General features: G+C 42.9%; 1 protein-coding gene across 5 annotated transcripts in view; it reads left to right on the top strand.

Moving 5' to 3' along the window:
* The window catches only part of LOC115476154, a 184,846-nt gene that overhangs the window by 69,245 nt on the left and 90,673 nt on the right, over positions 1-24,928 (top strand). For all 5 annotated transcript variants that reach the window (XM_030212359.1, XM_030212360.1, XM_030212361.1 and 2 more), the window contains exon 5: positions 2,355-2,462. In XM_030212359.1, coding sequence (XP_030068219.1) covers positions 2,355-2,462 — 108 coding nt within the window. The remainder of the gene's footprint in view (positions 1-2,354; positions 2,463-24,928) is intronic.

Raw genomic sequence — 24,928 nt, 5'->3', positions numbered from 1 at the left:
TTATAACAACAGGTTACACATTACTAACAACAGATCAGCAATTTCATATTTGAGTTCTTTCAGTACCCTGGGGTTTATGCCATCTGGTCCAGGTGATTTATCACTCTTTAACTTGTCAGTTTGACTCAGTATATCTTCCAAATTAACTAAAATAAACTTCACTTTCCAAATTAATTAAAAATATAACAAATTAGAAAAACAGAATGTAACAAAATGCAATTCCAGCAGCAATTCCAGTCATTAATCCAACATATGTGGTCCAACATGCTTAGTTAGCTATTCATGCAATAGCACTGAATATCTGTGATGTCCTTATTCGTAATAAATATGTGGTATAACAGAGAGAGGGAGCAAAGCACAAAAAAGCCAAGAAACAAAACAAAAAGCACAAAGGGCCTTCAAAAAAGGGGGATAAAGTCTTTAATCATATACGTTGATGAAACAATACTTAAATGGACCCGACATGGTCCATGTTTCGGCGCCTGCATCAGGGGTATAACTTGGTATAACTACAATCTGTCGCAGAAACAGCCAAAGTTGATGGGGGCTTGGTGAAGGCAGGACTGGGGCGTGTTTATCGGCGAAGGAGAGATGGCCGTCCTCGGCCGATAATCGAAAAAAGAAAGGCGTTTTAGCGCGAATTTGGGTCACTTTTTTTGGACCCTTTTTTTTTCACGAACAAGTCCCCAAAAAGTGCCCTAAATGACCAGATGACCACTGGAGGGAATCGGGGATGACCACCCCTGACTCCCCCAGTGGTCACTAACCCCCTCCCACCCAAAAAAAAACAACTTTAACAACTTTTTTTTCCAGCCTGTATGCCAGCCTCAAATGTCATACCTAGCTCCATCACAGCAGTATGCAGGTCCCTGGAGCAGTTGTTAGTGGGTGCAGTGGACTTCAGCCAGGTGAACCCAGGCCTTTCCCACCCCACCCCCCCACCTGTCACACTTGTGGTGGTAAATGGGAGCGCTCCAAACCGCCCCCAAAACCCATTGTACCCACATCTAGGTGCCCCCCTTCAGCCATAAGGGCTAGGGTAATGGTGTAGAGTTGTGGGCAGTGGGTTTTGGGGGGCTCAGCACCCAAAGGAAGGGAGCTATGGACTTCAGAGGTAGTTAACTGTTTATTTTAAATTGTTACAAGTGCCCCCTAGGGTGCCCGGTTGGTGTCCTGGCATGTGAGGGGGACCAGTGCACTACGAATCCTGGCCCCTCCCACGAACCAATGCCTTGGATTTGGTCGTTTTTGAGCTGAGCGCCTTCAGTTTCCATTATCGCTGAAAAATGAAACCACCCAGCTCAAATCCGCACAAATCCGATGCATTTGCCGGGCACAAACCGTATTATCGGAAAAAAGATGGACGCCTATTTTTTTTCGAAAATACGGTTTGTCCCGCCCCTTCACTTACCCGTTCTCGGAGATAGACACCCATGGAGATGGGCGTTCGCGTCCGATTATGCCCCTCCATTTGTCACACAGGCAAAGCCTTTTGTTCTAGCAGTGAAAGAGTTTGATCCAATTGTTACAGTTGGTAAAAGGAACACTTAGCCATAGCTGAAACTTCTGGCTGTAGATTCATTAGTCACGCCTGAACAGAGAAAATGCTCTTGGTAATACTTGTGAAGTAAGAAACTCAGGTGTGTATGTTGGGATAGTTCAAACTGCTATGCACAAGTCCCCTAAATCTGTAAGTTTGGTACCTAAATATAAGCTTGATTTGCGCGCTACGATGATAGAATACAGGCATTTATGTGCATGAATATAACGGTCACATAAGTGCATGTTAAGCAGCAGTGTATAATGTGAGCACACAAGTTGCATAGCGTGTAAATGCAAAGGGACATGTACGGGGGAGGTGCATGGGTGAGTCATGGGTATGTCATCAATTTACATACATAGTTTATAGGATGCTGTCATTTACATGCTAAAGTCCTGTATTTAGGCAAATATATTTACACCTGCTATTGACATGGTATAAATGGTCATGCTTAAATGTAGGCACATAAATGCTGGTTTGTGCTCGTATTCTATAATGGAATTTGGAAGATGCTGTTTTATTTGTGTGCAATGCGCTGCATTTTTGCACCTACATTTTGGTGCATTTTATAGATTTGTCCCCAGGGGGGTCTTAAAATTGCTCATAGCAAGAGGGCACACACTCTTTCTGATTGCAAATTGTTCCAAGCAAATCTATAGTAGGGAAATGAGTTCTTTCCTTCCATCAGAAAAATTTCTTCTGATGCTGGGAGACTGTATTAATATGGGATAAATGGATCAGGATAACCCCTTTGCTTGTGGTCAGAGATTTGCAGTTCACTTCAAGCTCTTCTCTCTATCTCTTTGTCCACCAGATTGTTCGGAGTGGCCAGCATCCCAGGCTACTTATGAGATCCAGACTTTTCTGTCTCGGTCCCTGGCAGCAGAATGCAACTGTGACATCTCCGTGGGGTACTTCAGAGGTGAGATGGACTCCATAGGATCTCTTGTGATTTAATATCACTGACTAGTACAGCATTCAGCACTGCCTGGAGACACCTCTAAGAGGTGGGTGTATTCTTTTGCAGTCAGCGGTCTTATCAGTGTTGTACATTTCAACCATGGCAACTTGGCCAGGGGCCCCAGGTGCCAGCATGAGAGGGACCCTGAGGATGAGCTGGAGGGTCAGAAAACGGTATGCAACCTTTGAGATCAGTTGGGAAACAGCAAAAATATAAACATTTGCCATGCTGCTGTGCTCCCAAGCGGTGTGTGGAAGATGACGTACCCATGACCTGGAAGTAACCACGGAGGTAATGAGTCTGCGGCACTTCAGGTCCGGGGTAAAGCAGAAGAGGCTGTAGGCAGCAGCACTGGGGCACAGAAGAGTGGCTCATCTTCTACCTGCCCCTCTCGGCCCTCCGACTTTGCCTTTAACACTGCAGCGCTGAAGGCATGCTGCTGCTTTCAGCCGCCCAAAGCCTCTCTTTTTAGCATCCCGCCTGGGAACGGAAAGTTCTGTCGATGCAGGACACTACAGAGAGGGGCTTCGGGTGGCTGAAAGAAGTAGCATGCCTTCAGCACTGCAGCGCTAAAAGCAAAGTTGGAGTTCCAAGAGGGGCAGGGTAGGAGGAGAGATAAAACACGGACCACAGGGGGTTTGGGGTTCAGGAGTGCAGAAAGATTTGGGAGAAAGAGGGAGGGAGAGAAAACAGGGACAGCGGGGTGGGGGAAGGGATGGTTGGGTTCAGGAGCCCAGGAAGATTTGTCAGGAGAAAGAGGAAGAGAGAACAGTGTCCATGGCGGGGGAGGGATTCGGGGTTCAGGAGTGCAGCAAGATTTGCTGGGAGAAAGAGGAAAGAGAGGGAGATGTTTGAGAGGGACAGGTGCTGGAAATAGGGGTTGGAAAAAGTAAGGAAGATGGTGATCGTGGAGGGGAGGGAAGGGAAGAGACAGTGCCCATGGAGGGGAAGGGGAGAGAAGAGAGACAGGAGGAGATGTGCCCATGCAGGGGGAGGGGAGAGAAGAGAGACAGGAGGAGATAATGCACTGGGAAAGGAGGAGAACGGAGGAGACAGTGTCCATGATTGGAGGGGAAGGGAAGAGATGGAAACTAGACAGATTTGAAAATGAGGTAGAAAAATGGATGAAAGTTCAATGTGAAAGATGAATATAGGGCAGGATGAGAAAAAAGAAATAGTGAATAGACAGGAGGCCCTGGAAGCAGAGTTCAGAGCATAGGGAAGCAGAACCAGAGTCAGGGAGCAAAATGATTGGAAAGATAAAATCACCAGACAACAAGGGTAAGATAAAAGATTTTATTTTTAGTTTAGTGATAGAAATATGTCAGTTTTGAGAATTTGCATATGCTATCTATATATTGCACTGTACGGGAGGAAATGTGAGGGATACGCTTTATGCAATTAATTGTGTGATTAAACATTTTAATTGATGTTCAGCAGTGGCGTAGCTACGTGGGGCCTGAGGAGGCCTGGGCCCCCATAGATTTCCTCCTGGACCCATCTCCCCCCGCGAACCCTCCCCCGCCGTCGCCTACCTTCGGTTTTGCTGACGGGGGACCCCAATCCCCGCCAGCCGACGTCCTCTTCGTCCTGCAGTGAAAAAAGTCTTCATTCTTCTGTTGCATGCTGATGTCCTGCACGTTGTACGTGCAGGATGTCAGCATGCAACAGAAGAACGAAGACTTTTTTCACTGCAGGACGAAGAGGATGTTGGCTGGTGGGGATTGGGGTCCCCCGCTAGCAAAACCGAAGGTAGGCGACGGCGGGGGAGGGTTCGCGGGGGGGGGGTCGAGAGGGCGGGAGGTTGTCAAAAGTGTCGGCAATGGCGGGGGGGGGGGGGGCTAAAATGTGCCCCCTCACCTCGGCTGCTAGACCCCCCCCTCCCACCAAAGTCTGGCTACGCCCCTGATGTTCAGCCCTACATTTTACTGCAGCTTAGTAAAAAGGCACCATAAAGATTTGTTATTTCAATTTTTGTACAATACCATTGCCAGAGTGACTGATAACAATAAAACTACACAGAAATTGTAACTGTACAAACTAATAAATATAACCAAGAATTCCACGTTTAGCTCCACAAATGAAGGTTCTTTTTTATTTTATGTTTATTAATTCATACACTCTTCAAGTTAACTTGAAATCACACACTAAGGACACAATCAAGAAAATAGATTATACAGAACATTTCCAATCAGTTGTGTTTAAACATTTTTTTATTGAAAGTAATAAACCATTAAACAGAGCAACACAGTAATCCTAATTTTTTATAATGTTACATAATAAAGTCAATATAAAATTCCTACTCCCCCCTCCACCCCCCCCCCCCCAATAACTCCATAATCACATAACGGCTACCAAAAGCCTGTACTCTTATACCGAGCCTACAATACAAAAACATTAATCCTCTCATTCCCCCCCCCCCCTTTATTCCCTCTTCCTCCCCTCCCCAACAAAAATGCAGGCCACTTGGATCGTACAATAATAGGAGCCTATTGGGATCTACAGATTATTAAGGATTAAATCCTGGCCCCGTGGGTGAAGTGATTGATAACAAGGCTCCCAACAAAAACGTTTTATTACGCTTGGGCGAGCCCCTGGCATCTCTGGCCTCCCAAGTCACCAGTTGGTATAGGTGGTTTCTCCAGTGCCAGTAATTTGGACACTCTGATTTCGTCCAATATTGCAATATGCATTTACATGCCACGAGACACAACTTTTGAGACAATATAGTATTGCTTTTACTGCTGCTGCAGAAGGTCTCCAACTTTTTTTTTACCAGATATTTTATTGAAAATGTTCAATAATAGAACATAAAGAAGAAGGAGATCAATTCCTCAAATGAGAAAAAGAGAGAAAAACAAACCTAGTCAAAACACACTGCACCAATTAGCTTGGAATGCAATCAAATAAAGAAACATCATAAAAAAGAATAGAAAAAATGGAATATTCCATTATATAGTTAGTGAACTACAGTCAAGAAATCTTACTTTGAAAATAAACATCAACAGGAGACCATACTTTCTTCTTAATGTGAGGTATACCATACTTCTCTGCCAAAGCCATTTCCAGCTTTTGATGCTGCAGAACCGAGTTCCACCAAAAATGTACGTTCAGCAATTAAGCTGACTTCCAATTAGCCAATATTATAGACTGTGCTATAGTGAGAAGAGCATCAAAAAGTCTAGTATGATTAGCAGACAAGGTTACATGAGGAGAATGTTATTTAAATACCACAATAGATAAAGAGATATCATTATTTAAATGAAAAATAGCTTGAATGATAGATCATATCTGTGTCCAAAAAGAGCGAACAAAACTACATTCAAATATCATATGCATTAGAGTTCCATGAGAAATACCACAGTGCCAATATTTGTTGCTATTAGATAGTCCTGCTTTGTTCAGCTTATTTGGGGTCCAAGTTGTTCTATGATAAAAAAAGTAAAGTGATTGTTGTGATGAAGCCGAAGCTAGTGGTCTCATTGTATGCAACCAAAAAGAGTTCCAAACTTTTACAGGTAAAACATGACCAGCGTCTGTTTCCCATACTGAGCAGTTGTGTGGCAATATTGTAGATAGAATAAGTTTATAGAGGGCAGAGGCCACATGTCCATTGTTAATCAGTGTTCTAGCAAGAGAATATATGGATGGTTCCTCGAAGGAGTATTTTTGATGAAAGACAACTCCAGCAAAGCAGTGTTGAAGTTGTAACCATTTATAGGCATTTGTTGAGTTTAGGTGGTATCTTTGTTGCAAAATAGGAAAGGATGCCAAGAAATGATCATCCAGTAGAATATCTTGCAATGTCCTTATACCCTTATCAATCCATTCTTTCCAGAAAAAAGGTGTTTTATTAATTTTAATCAAAGGATTGTAGCAGAGGGAGAGATTTACAGACCTATGTATTGGATGTTGTAAAGTACAGTCTAACTCTTTCAAACATTGAATTGTACTTTTAAGTAGAGGATTCAATGTAGATGTATCCATTGCTAAATGGACACCTAAATATTTAAACGATCTGTCCACCCAACGCAATGGAAAATCTAGACTCCACACTTGCCAGAGGCATATAGATGATTTAGTCAAATTCAGCTTAAGTAGAGGAGTGTGGTAGCCGTGTTAGTCCACTCTTAAGATTATCAATAGAAATCAAACAAAATAAAACATGGAAAAGAAAATAAGATGATACCTTTTTTATTGTCCAATAAAAAAGGTATCATCTTATTTTCTTTTCCATGTTTTATTTTGTTTGATTTCTATGTCAAATTCAGCTGAAACCCTGCAAAATCCCCATATTCCCTAAATAATTCCAGCAAGACCAGTAATGAGGGTTAGTAATGTGTATCAATAAAAGTCATCAGTGAACGCTGCCACCTTAAAACAGAGGCCCCATCCCCACTCCCTGAATATCTGGATTAGCCATTATATCCCAAAGTAGGGGGTCAAGAGTTAAGACAAAAAGCAGAGGAGAGAGGGGGTAAAGTTTACAAATAACCAACACCTTAGCTCACGGTCCTGAATATAAAGACCTAATGACCGAGAGAAAAACTTTGGGGAACCAGTATTTGACCAATACTGTAAACAGAAAGTTCCAGTGCACCCAGTCAAAGGCTTTTTTTGCGTCAAAGCTAATGAGAGAGGGGTCCCTGCTAGGGGGCTGACCAAGATGGCGTCGGATCAGACGTTCTAAGCTGAACTCCAGAGAGATGTCTTTTTCTTAGTTCTTGTTTCTTAGTATCACTATGCCAAAGAGGAAAGGGAAAGTGAGAGGAGGTATCTCCTTACCCTCTGCTAGCCCTACCTCGCGGCAAATACCGATAACAGCTTATGCCACGCCGCTTACACGGTCGGATGTTCCGCTGCCGGGATTTGAGAGGAGTCCTGGCCTGGAGAGTGAAGTTTCACTCAGTCCCCGAAGTCCAAATCGCCACGTTCTTGAGGTGGAAAACAGACTGGGAGGTAGTCCCACTCATCTGTCGAAAGAAGCGGCGGAGAGTGGAGAGAAGGAGAAATCCTCCCAGGATATGGCGACGCCTCAATCGGGGGAAACGCGACGTCAACTCATATCAACGGTAGAAGCGGGGATGTTTTTCTGGAGGAAAGATCTACTATGCTTCTGGAAACAGAAACACAGTCAGCCCCAGAACCGCCTTTACTGCCCTTAGAGAAACCATCTAAGGTAATGCTAGACTCCTTCTGGGGCGCAATGGAGTCCTTACATAAGGTATGTCTGACTTTTATGACTGCTACAAACTCTAACACTACCAAGATTGAGTCTCTTCAAGCTCAAGTTATGTCTCAAGAGACTAAACTTAATCAATATGAGGCATCATTAAAGCAAACTAAAGAACTGGAGAGTAAATTACTTTAATGCTGATATGGTACACCATAAATTGGAAAATTTGGAGAACAGGGCTAAGTCTTTGAACTTGAGAATTTTAAATTTTCCCTCAACTAAATATACCCCTGTGAGAGACTTATTTCATAGATTTTTTTTTAAAGAACATTTTCCAATATCCGGAAAACAATTTTCCTCCAGTCCAAAAACTTTATTATTTGCCAGTCCGAGATGTAAGAACAAGAGAAAAATCGCTTTTGCCTGCACCTTCTGGAAGTGTGGATGTATCTGCACTTCTTGAACAATCTAGAGAAGAAATAGACTTTAGATCCACCTTATTGGTCTCATTTGTTTTTCTTTCGGATAAAGAGGCATTAATAAGACTCTATTTGAGGCAAACTACTCCAGTTTCTTTTATGGGAGAAAGAATCCAAATATTCCCAGATGTCTCTAGAATAACTGAGGAGAGAAGGAAGAAGTTTCTACTTATGAGACAAGAGACTTTGAACCTTGGGGCTAAATTTCAGTTAAGATTTCCCTGCAAGTGTGTCATTTACTTTGAAAATCAGACTTACCATTTTTTTGATCCAATACAACTTTTTAATGCAAGGACTCCGAATTAACCATAGGGAATTTTCTGGCTTTAGTTATTTGGACCTTTTGCTTAATGTGTAATTTATTTGATGCTATCCTATCTATTATTTAATCTCTGGCTTAACCTTATCCTCTGCTAAGGAGAATGTATCAGCCTCTCTGTCCTTCATTTTGTGGACTACTGCATATGTAATTTGTGTTGGGAATTTTCCTGTAATAATGTTTTATTTCTTTGATGTTCTGCATGTTTCTTTTCAAAGCTCGCTTTGAAATTGTATTTAAAAAAATAATAAAAATTAAAATAAAAAAAACTAATGAGAGAGTCCTCTTTTCCCCTGCTCCGAGTTTCTAGTGTGGCCAGGATTCTTCTGAGGTTTTTAGCCACTGAGCGACCACGAACAAACCCCACTTGAGATTCATGAAAAAGGGAGGGAAGATTTTTTGCTTTGTTTGTTTTTAATATTTTGTATGTGATTTGTTCCCCACTTAGAATAGGGGGTTATAAATAAAGTTTTATTATTATTATTATTATTTTGCCATGCAATTTGCCATAATCTTGGCAAACAGTTTCACCTGATAGTTCAATAAAAACATAGGCCTATAAAATTCAGGGATAGTTGAGTCCCGCCCCAGTTTAGGGAGTGCGATAATCTGTGCCACATTAAGCGAGGGTGGCAGGGACTCAGAAGTTATGACAGTATTAAACATATTCGTCAAGGAGGGCACTATTTCTTCTCCCAACATTTCATAAAATTGGCCCTATATCCATCCACTCCTGGGGCTTTCAAAAGTGGACTCTACTGAATCACCCAATAAACTTTGTCAGTTGTTATTGGTGCACTCAATTAGTCATTATCCTTCTGGGCCAAGAAGGGCAAATCCAAGCTGTCACAATACATACTACACTCTAAACCCTTATCTGTCGGGGAAGCATAGAGCTGCTTGTAGTAAGTAGAGAATATCTCACAAATCTCTCTATATAAAAGGCACCACCAACGTTCTATGAAGCCTCCAGCCGGAAGTGTGAAGGGGGAGAGATATCCGGTTTCCCCAGGAGTGTCTGCCCCGCCCTCTCTGTAACACAAACAGTCAGTGAAGGAAAACCAGCAAAGCACGAAATCAAATCGCTCTCTCTGTAACAGTGAAGGACTCATTGGGGGGAGGGGAGAGAGGGCAGGGACACACACACTCCCACATGCACACAGAAGAAAACCTTGCTAGCCCCTGTTTCATTTGCATCAGAAACGGGGCTTTTTTACTAGTATCCTCATATTTTGTGTGTATACCCCCTCTCCCATTGCTAATAGCTGCAGTCTTAGGTTGAGCACCTCTCCCATATACCAGGTGAGTCAGCAGCCGTCCCAACTTATTACCGTGCCTGTATAACTTATATGGCCTGAGACTTGGCAGCCCGCTGATGTAATAGCTCATTCAGCGCTGTCTGATTTTCTAAAACCTGTTATTTTCCTCTGAATGTGTGTGCCCAAACCGGCAACGCACATAACACCGTTGTTTACCCAAGTGTACTATCTCCTGATCCTTGGCCTTTCGAATGTGATGGGAGTAACTGATTCTTTCCCCTCGCAATACCGCTTCCGCGGCTTCCCAGTAAATGATAGGGTCATTTGCATGAGGTACATTGTGAAATTTATAGTCTGTCCAACACCTTAACGGTCTAGCCCAAAAAACTGAATCCTTATAAAGTTCCAAGGGAAAGATCCAACAACCACGCAATGCACTATGCGGTCGTGGACTCCAATCCATCCATACCCAAGCATGGTCTGAAATTACATAGGGACCAATGTCCGCCCTGACTATGGAACCAAACAGCTGTCTGGAAAGTAACAAATAATCGATACGGGACTGTTTGGAATGCACCCTGGACAAATGGGTGTAATCTCATTCCAATGGATGGAGCACCCTCCATACATCTAACAAATCCAAGATTTTACACATATTGGGCAGGCCACAACTGGCATGATGTTGGATACTAATCTGGGAGGAAGATCTACCCATGTTGGGGTCCCACACCGCATTAAAGTCTCCCCCCACAATCATCTGTCTGTCTTGATAGTGCAGAAGAAAGTTAGTCACTGTTTGATACAATTTCCGATCATGTTGATTGATGGCATATATGTTGCAGAAAAACAATTTCAAATGACTTACTTGCGTCCGGCACAAAATGTATCTACCTGCTGGATCAGCACAGAGGGTAGTAATTTAGGTTGCTATTCCTTTCCTGTACAAGATAGCCACCCTCCCCCCTTTTTTTTTCCCTTGCCCAGCTGCTGCCTTACACTCTCCCACCCACCAAGTCCCAATAAACTTTGTTCTTGCTGCTCTTACTACTGCGCTTTGGGCTGGTCATTTGTTCACTTCCACCCTTGTGTACTTTGCTTTTGTGTGTGCCATGATGCCAGGACCCTTCTGTACTGCTGAGGAGCCCTTTGGGTCTATTTCATTAATAGCGATAGTAGCACCCACCCTCCTGCTGCCATCACCACTGCACACAACCTCCTGTTCCACTCACTCACTCTCCCACTGCCGCCAATAGCCTCCCTTTTCCCCTCCTTAATGCACCCATCAGCTAACTCAACCCCCCCCCCCCCCCCCCGGCCTACCTCAGGCACCCTGGTGGTCTAGTGGCCTAAGCAGGGCAAGAGCAATTCACAGTCGCTCTTACCCTAGCCATCTCCGCCACCAAAAAAGGCCACCGTAAGCTTCAGCGGCCTGGTTGGGGGGGGGGAAGCTGGCTGACAGGTGGGTCTGGGAGGAAGACTGTATGTGATGAGGGGGATAGAAGCTAGCTGTGTTCGGGGGCAGGGCCTGGCCAGTTTCAGTTTATGCTGAAATCAAGTGACCAATTTCATATGTAGATTTGATTTTGGCAGAAAGTGAAGATCCTGGGTTCAGTCAGGCTGTAGAGATAATGGACCCCAGAAAAGTTGAGGGAGGGAAGGAAGAGAAAGAGAGAGAGATGTTGGATTCTAGGGGTAGAGGGAGAGAGCGAGAATATCAGTCCTTTAGGGAAGGGAAGGGGGATGGTATTTGATATATCACCTTTCTGTGATTACAATCAAAGCAGTTTACATATTATATACAGGTATTTATTTTGTATCTTTGATAATGGTGACTTGCCCAGAGTTGCAAAGAGCTGCAGGGTAAATGAATAAATAATATACCTTTAATTGTGCAATTAATTGTGAAGCGTGATTAAAACTTTTAGTCAAAATGCAGTCCTTACATTTGAATCACTAGTGTAAGCCTTTCTTCAATGCCTCTTACTGGAGTGCACTAGGCAGTGCATTCTATGTGTTCCTGAGGTCCTGGGCTCTTACACAGCTATGTGCTGTGATGGCATTGGTAAGAAATATGGTGCCAGTGTTCGTAGATAGAAATGATGCTATTTATAGGAAAGCTGTAATTTTATTTTTAGCTTTTTGAACATATGTTTATGTCAGTGTTTGCTTTCACAGAGCAGAAATAAGAGATTATTTTTAAATGTGGTATTTCAAGTTTGGTAATTTTCTTCTGTTGGACCAACAAAATGTTTTCCTGCCTGAGCCAGCCCTGCTGTGGGCAACATCTCCAAATAGGTTAATTTTATGAGTAATGAACCTCACTTTTAAGTTAGGGTATGTGGAGTAATTAAAAACATGTGTTGCCATGCTGGGACAGACCGAAGGTCTTTCAAGCCCAGTGTCCTGTTTCCAACAGTGGCCAATCCAGGTCACAAGTACCTGGCAAGATCCCAAAACAGTAAAACAAATTTTATTCTGCTTATCCTAGAAATAAACAGTGGATTTTCCCAAGTCCATCTTAATAATGGCTTATGGACTTTTTTTTTTTTTTTTTTTTAGGAAATTATCTAAACCTTTTTTAAACCCTGCTAAGCTAACTGCTTTAACCACATTTTCTGGCAACGAATTCCAGAGTTTAGTTACACATTGAGTGAAGAAATATTTTCTCTGGTTTGTTCTAAATTTACTATTTAGTAGCATCATTGTGTGCTCCCTAGTCCTAGTATTTTTGGAAAGCGTAAACAAGTGACTCACCTTTACTTGTTTCACTCCACTCAGTATTTTATAGACCTCTATCATATCTCCTCTCAGCCATCTCTTCTCCATGCTGAAGAGCCCTAACCACTTTAGCCTTTCCTCATAGGGAAGTCAGCCCAACCCCTTTATCATTTTTGTCGCCCTTCTCTGTACCTTTTCTAATTCCGCTATATCTTTTTTGAGATGTTGTGACCAAAATTGCATACATGGAGTGATACAAAGACATTATAGCATTCTCATTTTTGTTTTTCATTCCTTTCCTAATAATTCCTTACATTCTGTTTGCTTTCTTGGCTATAGTTCCACACCGAGCAGAGGATTGATCTCAACATAGTACTTGTAGCGCTATAGAAATGATAAGTAGTAGTAGTAGTACTTGCATTGTTCCTAAGATAGCTTCCTTCTGTAATTCTGTAATTTTTTTTATAAATTTTTTTGTAATTATTTATGTTTATATGCCTATGGCACCTAGCACAATGGAAAATATATCTGTATCTTCCTGCCACTTTTTCTTGGTCTCTGACTGCATTTTGTCTCTCTCCATGTGATGCATAGAATAATCACTTGTTACTGACATTTCTGTTTTCAGTGCCATTCTTGTGTTTTTATGCTTCACCACTATGGGTAGGTAGGGTATTATTATGGATTAAGAACTGGTTGAAAGATAGGAAGCAGAGAGTAGGATTGCGTGGCCAGTATTCTCAGTGGAGGAGGGTAGTTAGTGGGGTCCCGCAGGGGTCTGTGCTGGGTCCGTTGCTTTTTAATGTATTTATAAATGACCTAGAGATGGGAATAACTAGTGAGGTAATTAAATTCGCCGATGACACAAAATTATTCAGGGTCGTCAAGTCGCAGGAGGAATGTGAACGATTACAGGAGGACCTTGCGAGACTGGGAGAATGGGCGTGCAAGTGGCAGATGAAGTTCAATGTTGACAAGTGCAAAGTGATGCATGTGGGTAAGAGGAACCCGAATTATAGCTACGTCTTGCAAGGTTCCACGTTAGGAGTTACGGATCAAGAAAGGGATCTGGGTGTCGTCGTCGATGATACGCTGAAACCTTCTGCTCAGTGTGCTGCTGCGGCTAGGAAAGCGAATAGAATGTTGGGTGTTATTAGGAAGGGTATGGAGTCCAGGTGTGCGGATGTTATAATGCCGTTGTATCGCTCCATGGTGCGACCGCACCTGGAGTATTGTGTTCAGTACTGGTCTCCGTATCTCAAAAAAGATATAGTAGAATTGGAAAAGGTACAGCGAAGGGCGACGAAAATGATAGTGGGGATGGGACGACTTTCCTATGAAGAGAGGCTGAGAAGGCTAGGGCTTTTCAGCTTGGAGAAGAGACGGCTGAGGGGAGATATGATAGAAGTGTATAAAATAATGAGTGGAATGGATCGGGTGGATGTGAAGCGACTGTTCACGCTATCCAAAAATACTAGGACTAGAGGGCATGAGTTGAAGCTACAGTGTGGTAAATTTAAAACGAATCCGAGAAAATTTTTCTTCACCCAACGTGTAATTAGACTCTGGAATTCATTGCCGGAGAACGTGGTACGGGCGGTTAGCTTGACGGAGTTTAAAAAGGGGTTAGATAGATTCCTAAAGGACAAGTCCATAGACCGCTATTAAATGGACTTGGAAAAATTCCGCATTTTTAGGTATAACTTGTCTGGAATGTTTTTACGTTTGGGGAGCGTGCCAGGTGCCCTTGACCTGGATTGGCCACTGTCGGTGACAGGATGCTGGGCTAGATGGACCTTTGGTCTTTCCCAGTATGGCACTACTTATGTACTTATGTACTTATGTTCATTTTCTTCTGCATTAAGCTTTTTATAGGTAGAAATGGGAATGTTTCAGTTGATCACAATCTTTTCAGACACCGCAATCCAGTGCTTTCCCATACAGTGATGTATATTTTGCAGTTTCCAGTGGATGAGACATGTCACCTTATTGTGTCTTTCTGTATAGAATTTTTCTCCCATCAGTTCTTTTTTTTTTTTTTTTTAATTTATATGAAGTCTTTATTAGTAAATGGTACATTCTTTCAACAGTACAACCCGTGGCAACAGTACCACTTAGAACATTGTATAATGACAGAGGTATGGTTTTACAAGTCAAGTTTCTCCTAACAATACCAAAACCACAACACTTTAGCACATGGTACGTGTTGCCTCCGCATCAGAACATGAATGAAGTAATACTGATATCCTTCAGAACTTCAAATTTTTTATAGAGTTTTTATAGTATAAGACAAACAAACTCCACTCCCCCCCTCCCCTTACCCCTCCCTCGCCCAACCCGGACTGGTTTTATGAATCAACAGTTACATTATGTATGAAGGAGAAAGGAGTCCCAAATCAGGTGCCATTTATTGGTGCGATTGCTCCGCTCTGCGATAAGCCGCTCCATCTCACACACATATCTCAGCTTTCGAATCCACCGAGTTAAAGGTGGAGTCGTAGTCTGTTTCCAACAGGGTGCTATAACAATTCGAGCTGCACATGTGGCATAGCGCAGCAATATTTGTTGATTAGCTAAGAGGCCTGCTGCTTTAGCAGAGAATAAGTAGATAGTGGGCTGCCATGAGATCAGTACCCCTAGCCACAGGTGCAGCCTACTATGGACCGCTTTCCAGAAAGCCTTTATTTTCTTACAATGCCACCAAATGTGTCCCATGGTTCCCTTCACTCTACATCCTCTCCAACACAGCCCAGATAAGGTAGGGTAAATACGCTGTAAACGCTCTGGTGTCATATACCACCTAAATAGGACTTTAATGGCATTCTCTTTAAATGGCACATGAGAGGATACCCCCGCCGCGGCCTGTTCCATCCTCTCCCATGCCCCCTCCTCTAGTTCAATACCCAAGTCCCTCTGCCAGTTTTTCCTATGGAGTGTGTAACGGGGTGTTTGTTGAGTGATAATATGATGTAGGCGAGATATCAGCCCTGTAGTCGTGCCCGGCCCCTCACAAATTTGCTCATGAACTGATTGCTTCCTGCGCAATACTTCCTGTACAGCTTTTGTCTTAAGAAAATGAGTAAGTTGGAGATATGCATATTTGTCAGACACCACTGTCGGGAACTGTTGTTGGGCTTCTGCAAAGGTCAGTATGGTCTCCCCATCGATCAGCTGCCCCCATGTTCGCAAACCTCCCTCATACCAGCTGGTAAATATGCCCCTCTCTGTCCCCGGGACAAACAATGGGTTATACGCTATAGGGGAGAGGCGCGTCAATAAGCAGCTACGCTGTGGAAACAGACTGTCCCAATTATCCATGGTTACATATATAGAAGGACATAGCCCGTCTTCTAGGCACCTAAGGGACCGCGATAGCCACATTAATGCTCCCAGCGGTCTATCACCCAAGGTAAACTGTTCCAAATCTACCCATTGCCGGTCAGGATAGGCCTGAAACCATTCCACAGCAGCACGCGCCTGAGATGCTCTATAGTACCAAGTTATGTTAGGGACCACAAGCCCTCCTCTTTTTCTATCCTGATACAGAAAGGCCCTTGCTAACCTCGGACGTTTACCAGCCCAGATGAATCGCACAATACGGTCTTGTAGAGCAGCAAGAAATTTACGGGGCAACGAGATCGGAAGAGCCTGGAATAAATACAGTAAACGTGGTAATATGTTCAGTTTAACTGCAGCTATTTGGCCGAGCCAGGAGAGCGCAATATCTCCCCATCTCTCCATGTCAGCGGATAGAACTCGGCCCAGTCCTTTGTAATTTGCCGTAAAGAGGTCAGGGAGCCCAACCGTTATGTTCACCCCCAAGTATCGTATGCTCCCACTAGCCCACCTAAAAGCATACGTATCCTTTAAGGTTTCCACCTGGTCTTCGGGTAGGGTTACGTTTAGAGCCTCAGATTTTGACATGTTTACTTTAAAGCCAGAGACTGTCGAATACTGCTCAATGTTTTTCAAGAGCTCAGGAAAAGATGTTAAAGGGCGAGTAATAAACAATAGCACGTCATCTGCAAAGAAGGCAAGTTTATGTGCCCTCCCTGCTATTGTAATTCCAGTGATCCCCGGATTAGATCTAACCCTGGAAGCAAAAGGTTCCATAACCATGGCAAACAACAACGGGGAGAGTGGGCAGCCCTGTCTAGTACCTCTGTGCAAAGTAAAAAAGTCGGAGTAGCCTCCGTTTAGTCTGATACATGCTTTAGGCGAAGCATAGAATGCTTGAATCCATCTACAAAATTGGGGACCTATCCCAAAGGTCTCCATAACCCTGTACATGAATGGCCAGTGCACCCTGTCAAAGGCCTTTTCAGCGTCTAAGCTAAGAAGGCACATAGACCTGTGCAGTCTTTTTGCCAAATACATTAAATCTACCACTCGTCTCGTATTGTCCATTGCTTTTCTATAGGAAACAAAGCCCACCTGATCAGGATGGATAATCGCTGGAAGCAAGGGGGCTAGTCTATTGGCCAGAACTTTGGCTAAAATTTTGACATCTGCGTTCAGAACAGATATGGGACGATAAGAACCACATTCCGTGTGATCCTTGTCTGGTTTCGGTATCACTGCTATCCAGGCCTCTAGCATGGAAACCGGTAAAGATTCCCCCCGCCCAATTTGGTTAAACAGATCAGCCAGGAGTGGAGACAATTCTGGGGCAGACTTTTTATAGAACTCATTAGGGAGCCCGTCCAGGCCAGAGGACTTACAAGATGGTAAATGTTGAATAGCTTTGTTTATCTCAAGCGGCGTGACCGGCTCATCCAGCAGGTCTCGCTGCTGGACTGTTAGGGAAGTTAGATCAGTCTCAGCTATATAGTTTAGAATGGATTCTGCTGGGGGATTTATTTCACGGGTGTATAACTCCCGGTAAAATTCACTAAATTGCTTCCTAATAGCCTCCGATGTATGCAACATATTTCCCCCCCTCTCCCTGACATGTGTTACAGCCTTTTCCACCTTTTGCCTACGCAGCCGCAAGGCCAGAAGGCGCCCCGCCTTATTGGAGAATTCATAAGAATAGACTTTCGATCTAGATTGCAGTTGGCTTAACTGTTCAGAGTAGATAGAGTTCAACTGAAGGCGCTGAGCTCGCAACTCCTCCAGCACAGCCTGAGAGCCCTCTACTTTGTGTTGTGCTTCTAACTTCTTGATCCTATCCATGCATTGGGCCACTTGCTTTCTACGAATCCGCGCTCTCCTACTGGCCAGCTGTAAAAAGTAGCCTCTCGATACTGCCTTCATAGCATCCCACACAATGCTCGGGGGGCCCAGACTCCTTATTGATCTCGAGGTACTCTCTCAACATTTTCTTACAACCCTCTACCACCTCACCCTCCTGTAAAATTGTGGCATTAAGCGCCCATCTCGTATCCTTGGTCTCCGCCTTAATTGTAGGTAAATTAACCCAAACTGGGGCATGATCTGATAAAGTTGCACTACCAATTCCCGCTCCTGGCCCCTGCTCAGCCAAGGCTAGATCCAAGAAGATATAGTCAATGCGTGAGTACGATGCATGCACTGTGGAGTAGTATGTATAATCTCTCACTTGCGCATTGTTCAAACGCCACACATCTAGGGTCCCTAAGGAAGTGGCCAAGGATCCCAACGCCCATGCATCCCGGGAACTTACAGGCTGTACAGGTCCAGAACGGTCCAGACTCGGGTCCATAACTCCGTTGAAGTCACCCCCCAATATTATAGAACCCTGGGCAAATGTTGCTAATAAATTTTTTATTTTTGTATAGAAATCCCTCTGGTGATCATTCGGAGCGTATATACAGGCTAGGGTTATTTCCGTTTGGTCTAATATTGCATGTATGAACAGATAACGCCCTCCAGGGTCCCTTTTGATCTTTACTATTTGGGCTGCGACTGACTCATGAAATAACACTGCCACCCCCCTTTTTTTAGATCCCTCATTTGAAGAAGCAAAGAAGGATTTGGGATAGCTAGGGTGGGAGAGGAGTCTTTCATGTTTTCGGCGGAGGTGTGTCTCCTGCAGCAGGACTACATGAGCCTCTAACTGTCTAAGTTCTTTGTATAATTTCTGCCGTTTTTGTGGCATGTTCAGCCCCTTCACATTATAGGATAGAATCTTAAGGTGTGTATTCATAGTTAAAACACAAGAGAGAACAGCACAAGCACAACATAACACCCACAGGACTCACCCCCTCCCCCCTCCTCTTACAAAATACCAGTCCGAACCCACCCTCCCTTACCCTCCCCTTAAACCCATTAATCAACTCCCTCTTCCCCCCCCCCCCCCCTTTAAACACCATCCCGGAGATACCTTCTCTCCGAGTGGGATGTGAGAAAGTAACCCACTGAATATCAGGCAAACCCAGCCTACCCCCGCCCCCCACCCCAGCAATTGACATACTACCATCAAAACTAAAAGCCCCTCCTGTCCCTCGTCTGATCTGTTCAGCTTCAGACATTGCTTACTTTATATAGATCATTTCTCTTCATATTACTCTTCTCATTACCCCTCTAGTGGTACTAAAACATTCCCCAACACATTATGCACTTCTCCCAACTAGAGGAGAATCCCCCTCTTCCCCTTCCACTAGTGGTGCACATACAGACCCTTCCCCTGTTAAGCATAAAACATCAAGTAAGCTTAAATCAGAGTAGTCCAAGAAACTCAATAAGCATAGTCTTTTGGTTACCACGACTGTATCTAGCTTCCTTCCGATATCCACAGAAGCCAGGAACTCAAGCGACAAGCCTCCATGAAGCCGTCACAGCAACGTTCAGGTCCCCTCCGCTGCCACTTTCCTCTTCGGGTTACTGCGTTTATTGGATGCAGGGACCTTCTGCCATTTTTGTAGTTTTGCTTTCGTTATGGGTGCCAGTTCCCCTGAGGGCGCCTTTGTGCTCACCAGGCCCTCCGCGTGCAAGATCACCCAGGCTTCAGGTAAGGAGCTAACCCTGTGTCTAGATCCTTTGATGGTAAAATTCAAAGAAAAAGGGAAGCCCCATCTATAGACAATCCGCTCCTTGATTAAAATATCCAGAGCCGGTTTCAGGAGGCGTCGCTGCTGCAATGTGAACTGAGAAAGATCTTGATATACCATAATCTTGGCTCCGTTAAACTCCAAATCCTGTTTCTTCCGAGCCCAGGCAAGAATTTGTTCTTTTACTTCATATTTTTGAAATCGAACAATAATGTCTCGCGCTCTGTTTTCTTGACGAGGGCCCAGGGCCCTATGAGCTCTATCCAGCTCAATGGCCTCTACTGTTGTCTCAGTTCCCCTCAGGGTTGTGCATATGGTTTGCACGATTTGTGGGACATCCTCCGTTTCTCCACTCTCTGGAATTCCGCGAAACCGGAGATTATTTCTTCAACCTCGGTTTTCCAGATCGTCCAATTTGTAAGTCAGATCTTTTGCCTTTTGGTCGAGTTCCTGTATTTGCGCCTCATGGGCGGTTAGAGACTCCGCGTGCTCATCCAGCCGAAATTCTGCTTCCTCGACTCGGCCCCCCAGTTCGCGGAGGTCCGCGCTGAGCACCTCCATTTTATCTAGTATTTCTTCTTTCGATTTTTGAATGTCCTCCTGGATGCCAGACAGGATCTGTCTGAGTTCGCCCGAAACACCCTTTTTAGTAGAGGGCCTCCGTGATTCCACCAGCGATAAAGCCGAGTCAGAGGGCGAGGCCTGCGCCATTGCCTCGTGGCGTTTTGGCGTTTTGCTCAGCCCACCGCTCGTCGACTTCTCCAAGTCTTTATTCCGTGCTGAGTGCGATTTACTCATTCTGGTCGTCGATAGTTGCCTACCAAGAGCGCTTTGAGGTGGCAAAAATAGCAGATGGGTCCTATTTTTAGCTTTTTATTGCTGCGAGGAGCGGGAGCTAAGAAGCTAGGCAGCCATTGCCAGTGGTGACGTCACTTCCTCCCCTCCCATCAGTTCTTTGAGCCAGCTATGAGATTAGTGTTTCCAGCTTTTCCTTACAGAATCTACATATGTCTATTTTACCAGTTTTTTCTAAGCTTACTGTAAACCAGTGCTCCATAATCAGCTATCCTAGCTTGTAACTATCAATTTGTCATCCTTCAGTTTTAGTTCACTTCTCTCTAACCATTCATGTGTCTCATTTTGAGTGACATATGGTTCCTGAAGTAATGCATTGTATTTCTCAGTCTATTAATACATTTTCTACTTGGTTTTCCTTGCTTTCTGATCTAACTATTTATAGAGGGGTTTTTTTCTCGTTTTGCAAATTCTGAAATTTCCTACCCTATACATACTGGATTCTCACTCATTCCTTCTGTTTATTGTAATGCTTATCCTAAGTTTAATGAATGGATGGATGGAATGCATGGGAACTATATAACTGATGTAAAAGTGGATTTTATTTGCATTGTGACATCAATAAAAAAAGTAATTGAAGTTATAAACAAGTAGTTACTTAATTGTTTATATTATAAGTTTAATGAAGGAGAGAGATTCTATCACTTACTTTCATATTTCAAAACTTTTTGTGTATTTATATATTTATTTCATTTATAGCTGGCCTATTAACTATGGTCCTGGTATGCTGTCGTAATATCTCTGTATATATAATCTATTTCTAAAGGAATGAACAGTCTCAGCATACACCTATTCTTATGATGGTATCTGACAAGTAGCCACCTTGACAGTTCCCACCCACCAATTCCCCCCCCCCCCCCCCCCCCCCCCCCCCGGGACAGTTCTTACTTAGAATGATTTCCCCCAGGACAATTCCCACCTAAGGGGAACAAGTCCCACCCAGGACTTCCCCCATCCTGGTCATTTCCCAACCTCCCTATCCTTTTTTTTTAACCTTTCTTTTCATTCTTTTATCATGTCTCTTTTTTGCTTTCTGAGTGAATTCCCATAAGTCTTGGCAGATGCGTCGCGTTTCAGATGCTGACAGGAAGGATTGTTTGTGCAGCAGACAGTGTACAAAGAGGAAGTGTAATAACGGAATAACTTTTCATAGGTAGAGAAGTAATTTGTTCTAACTCATAATCAGTGTGTCATTTTGAAGGGCTGATTATAGGCACACCTAGCACGTGTTTCTATCTATTTATTTACTTATATCACGCATTAAACATGAATTAGGTTGAAACCTGGGAGCTTTTAAACTCTATTTTTTTCTATGCCTACTTTGTCCATTTAGTGGCAGGTAGGGTGTAGTTTGGGGAGTACTACCCCCCCCCCCCCCACCCCCAAAACAAGCTGCATGTCTGGAAGGGGAAAGGGATGTGTAAAAGGTAATGTTTGGGGGGGGGGCATTGCCCTCCTCAAATGCTCTAGAAGGGGAAAGGGAAGGAGATTAGTGTGTTTTGTTTTAATTATGGATGTTAGTTGTCCTCCATGGTGTGGTGGGAATTGGTTCAGTGGTAATTGTCCTAGGTGGGAAATGACCTAGAACCCTTATAACTTACCTTATGGGCATGGAGGAATTTTCTTGGTCATACAACCAGTTTTTTAAGAACATTATGAAGCCAGTCCTCAGTTCTAAAGCTATATAAGAATACTGGAATTGCTAACTGATTAATGGCTTGTTTCTTATTCTATGCTGTTAAAGCACTTTTCAGTATCAATTTTTTGATTTCCTGTAATGTTTTGTTCCTCATCTTTTTTCTTAGAGATACCGGATTGTTGCTTTTTCCTCTGCTCCTAGATGCTTATATGTACCTTCCTATTCAAGTTCATTTATGTCAGAGTCATCAGACAGAGAGCTGTTTTCAGTTTTGCTTAATTTTCTTCAAAGCAAGGTTACCTTAGAATGTTTGTCCAAGTCAAAAGTGTAACCAAAAAGGTGGGAATATAAGCCTGGCTAACCAATGACAGGACCAAAAAATTGACTTTCAGAATAAGCAAAATTTAATGATTTTTAAACAAATATTAATAAAACAATTCCACATTAAAAATGACTCGACACAACGTTGTGTTTCGGCCAGACGGCCTACATCAGGAGTCTAAGAATAAAAACAATATGAAAATACATAAATAAAATATACATAAAAAATCCAAAAAAAAGGAACATATATGAATTATAAGATTTTGCTGAAATGGATATTGAAGATCAAATGTTGTGAAAAATAATTGTATAAAGTTATATGTTGTGAAAAATAGTTACATGTGATTATAAATTGGAGATGAAATAGCACAAAGTAAATCACAAATAAAAATTACTATAAGGAAAACCATATAAACAGAAATTAAATGAATGTAATTATATAAATTATGTAAAATAATATCCAAAAACTGTACCAAACATGATAAATAGAGGACATATAAATAAAAATTATGTAAAATAATGTCCAAAAATGTACCAAACATGCTGAATTAAAAACATATGGACAGAAATTGCATGAATATAATTGTATAAATTGTGTGAAATAACATCCAAAAATGTACCAAAATATGCTAATGAAAGACACCAAAGATCATAACATATGACATCTATGGAACAAATGCAGTTGTATTTATGCCAATCACAAATTATTATTATATGCAAATATATATAATAAAAAATATATTATTATATGCAGATATATATATATAAAGGTTTTTCATGTACATACATGGGTATTGATAAATGATAAAGAAGACTAACCTTGTGGCTGATGACAGTGGTAAAAATAAAGTCATCAAGTGAACTCAAATCGCCAATAAAAAATGTGTACAGACAAGGATTAAAATGGTCTGCAAAAAACAACAAACAATATGTATAGTCACGTGTTTGGTTATTGTCAAAGCAAACGCTAAATGTGCTCATTAAGGCCATAATGTGCTCATGGAAAAAAGAAAAAAGCCAGCTAAGTAAAAGCAATACAACTCAATAAGAGTGTGTATTTAATTATAAGGAAACCCTGATTAATCCTTGAGTTGCAATGCCCCCTTATACATTTAAACAAATGGCTGCCAAAAAAACAAAAAACGAGCGCGTTAGCGAGGTAGTATATACTAAAAGTATGGGCACAGAAATTATAAGTCATACCTTAACCTAGATCGTTCCTATGGCACATGCATATTGCACAGAGAATTAAAAAAGACATGCTTTAACCAAGGATCATCTGTCTCAAAACAAGCCAAATAATCAGACAATGGTGCTGAAATCAAAAGCGAAAGTAAACACAGCAAAACTGTCGGGACCAATTGTCCTAAGCATTGAGTGCACTGATTCAAGCGCTACACAGTATATACATACCGATCTAAAATTGAAAAATAAACAGGGAAAAACATACCTTGAAAAAGTCATCCTGCTGTCATTTGAAAAGCTTTTCACAACAGAAAATTGTTCTGCCAAGTGTTGATCACTGGAACTATAGAGTTTTAAATCTTCTAGATCTGTAGCCGAAGGAGTCAATAAGAGTATCCAATGGATTAAGTGCCCTACAGTAAGATTCCTTGCTGGATTTTGATGTTATGATGGAGTGTATTTTTCTATATTTTCTTGGTGAACTTGATGTACTCGACCAATTCAGGGTTTATTTTGTACATATGAGGGCAATTGTTATCCACTATCAAAAGCTCTAATATAATCAATCCATGCCACACTGAGATTTCTAAATTTCTTAGCACTAACTATGATGTCTTTATTTAGCAAGAGTTAATCTTTCATTCTATCAGGCTTATTTTCGAAAGAGAAGGGCGCCCATCTTTCGACACAAATCGCAAGATGGGCGTCCTTCTCACAAGGTCGCCCAAATCGGCATAATCGAAAGCCGATTTTGGGCGTCCTCAACTGCTTTCTGTCATGGGGACGACCAAAGTTCATGGGGGAGTGTCGGAGGCATAGCGAAGGCGGGACTGGGGCGTGCCTAACACATGGGCGTCCTCGACCGATAATGGAAAAAAGAAGGGCGGCCCTGACGAACACTTGGACGACTTTACCTGGTCCTTTTTTTCTTACGACCAAGCCACAAAAATATGCCCTAAATGACCAGATGACCACCAGAGGGAATTGGGGATGACCTCCCCTTACTCACCCAGTGGTCACTAACCCCCTCCCACCCTCAAAAGAAATTTTAAAAATATATTTTCCAGCCTCTATGCCAGCCTCAAATATCATACCCAGCTCCATGACAGCAGTATGCAGGTCCCTGGAGCAGTTTTAGTGGGTGCAGTGCACTTCAGGCAGGTGGACCCAGGCCCACCCCCCTCCTTACTTGTTACACTTGTGGTGGTAAATGTGAGCCCTTCAAAACCCACCAGAAACCCACTGTACCCACTTCTAGGTGCCCCCCTTTACCCATAAGGGCTATGGTAGTGGTGTACAGTTGTGAGGAGTGGGTTTGGGGGGGGGGGTGTTGGGGGCTCAGCACACAAGATAACGGAGCTATGCACCTGGGAGCAATTTCTGAAGTCCACTGCAGTGCCCCCTAGGGTGCCCGGTTGGTGTCTTGGCATGTCAGGGGGACCAGTGCACTACAAATGCTGGCTCCTCCCACGACCAAAGGGCTTGGATTTGGTCATTTCTTAGAT

This window comes from Microcaecilia unicolor, chromosome 8 (assembly GCF_901765095.1).
Source record: "Microcaecilia unicolor chromosome 8, aMicUni1.1, whole genome shotgun sequence".
Classification (NCBI taxonomy): domain Eukaryota; kingdom Metazoa; phylum Chordata; class Amphibia; order Gymnophiona; family Siphonopidae; genus Microcaecilia; species Microcaecilia unicolor.
Note: the sequence above shows the minus strand (reverse complement) of the source record. Positions and strands in the feature narration are given on the sequence as shown.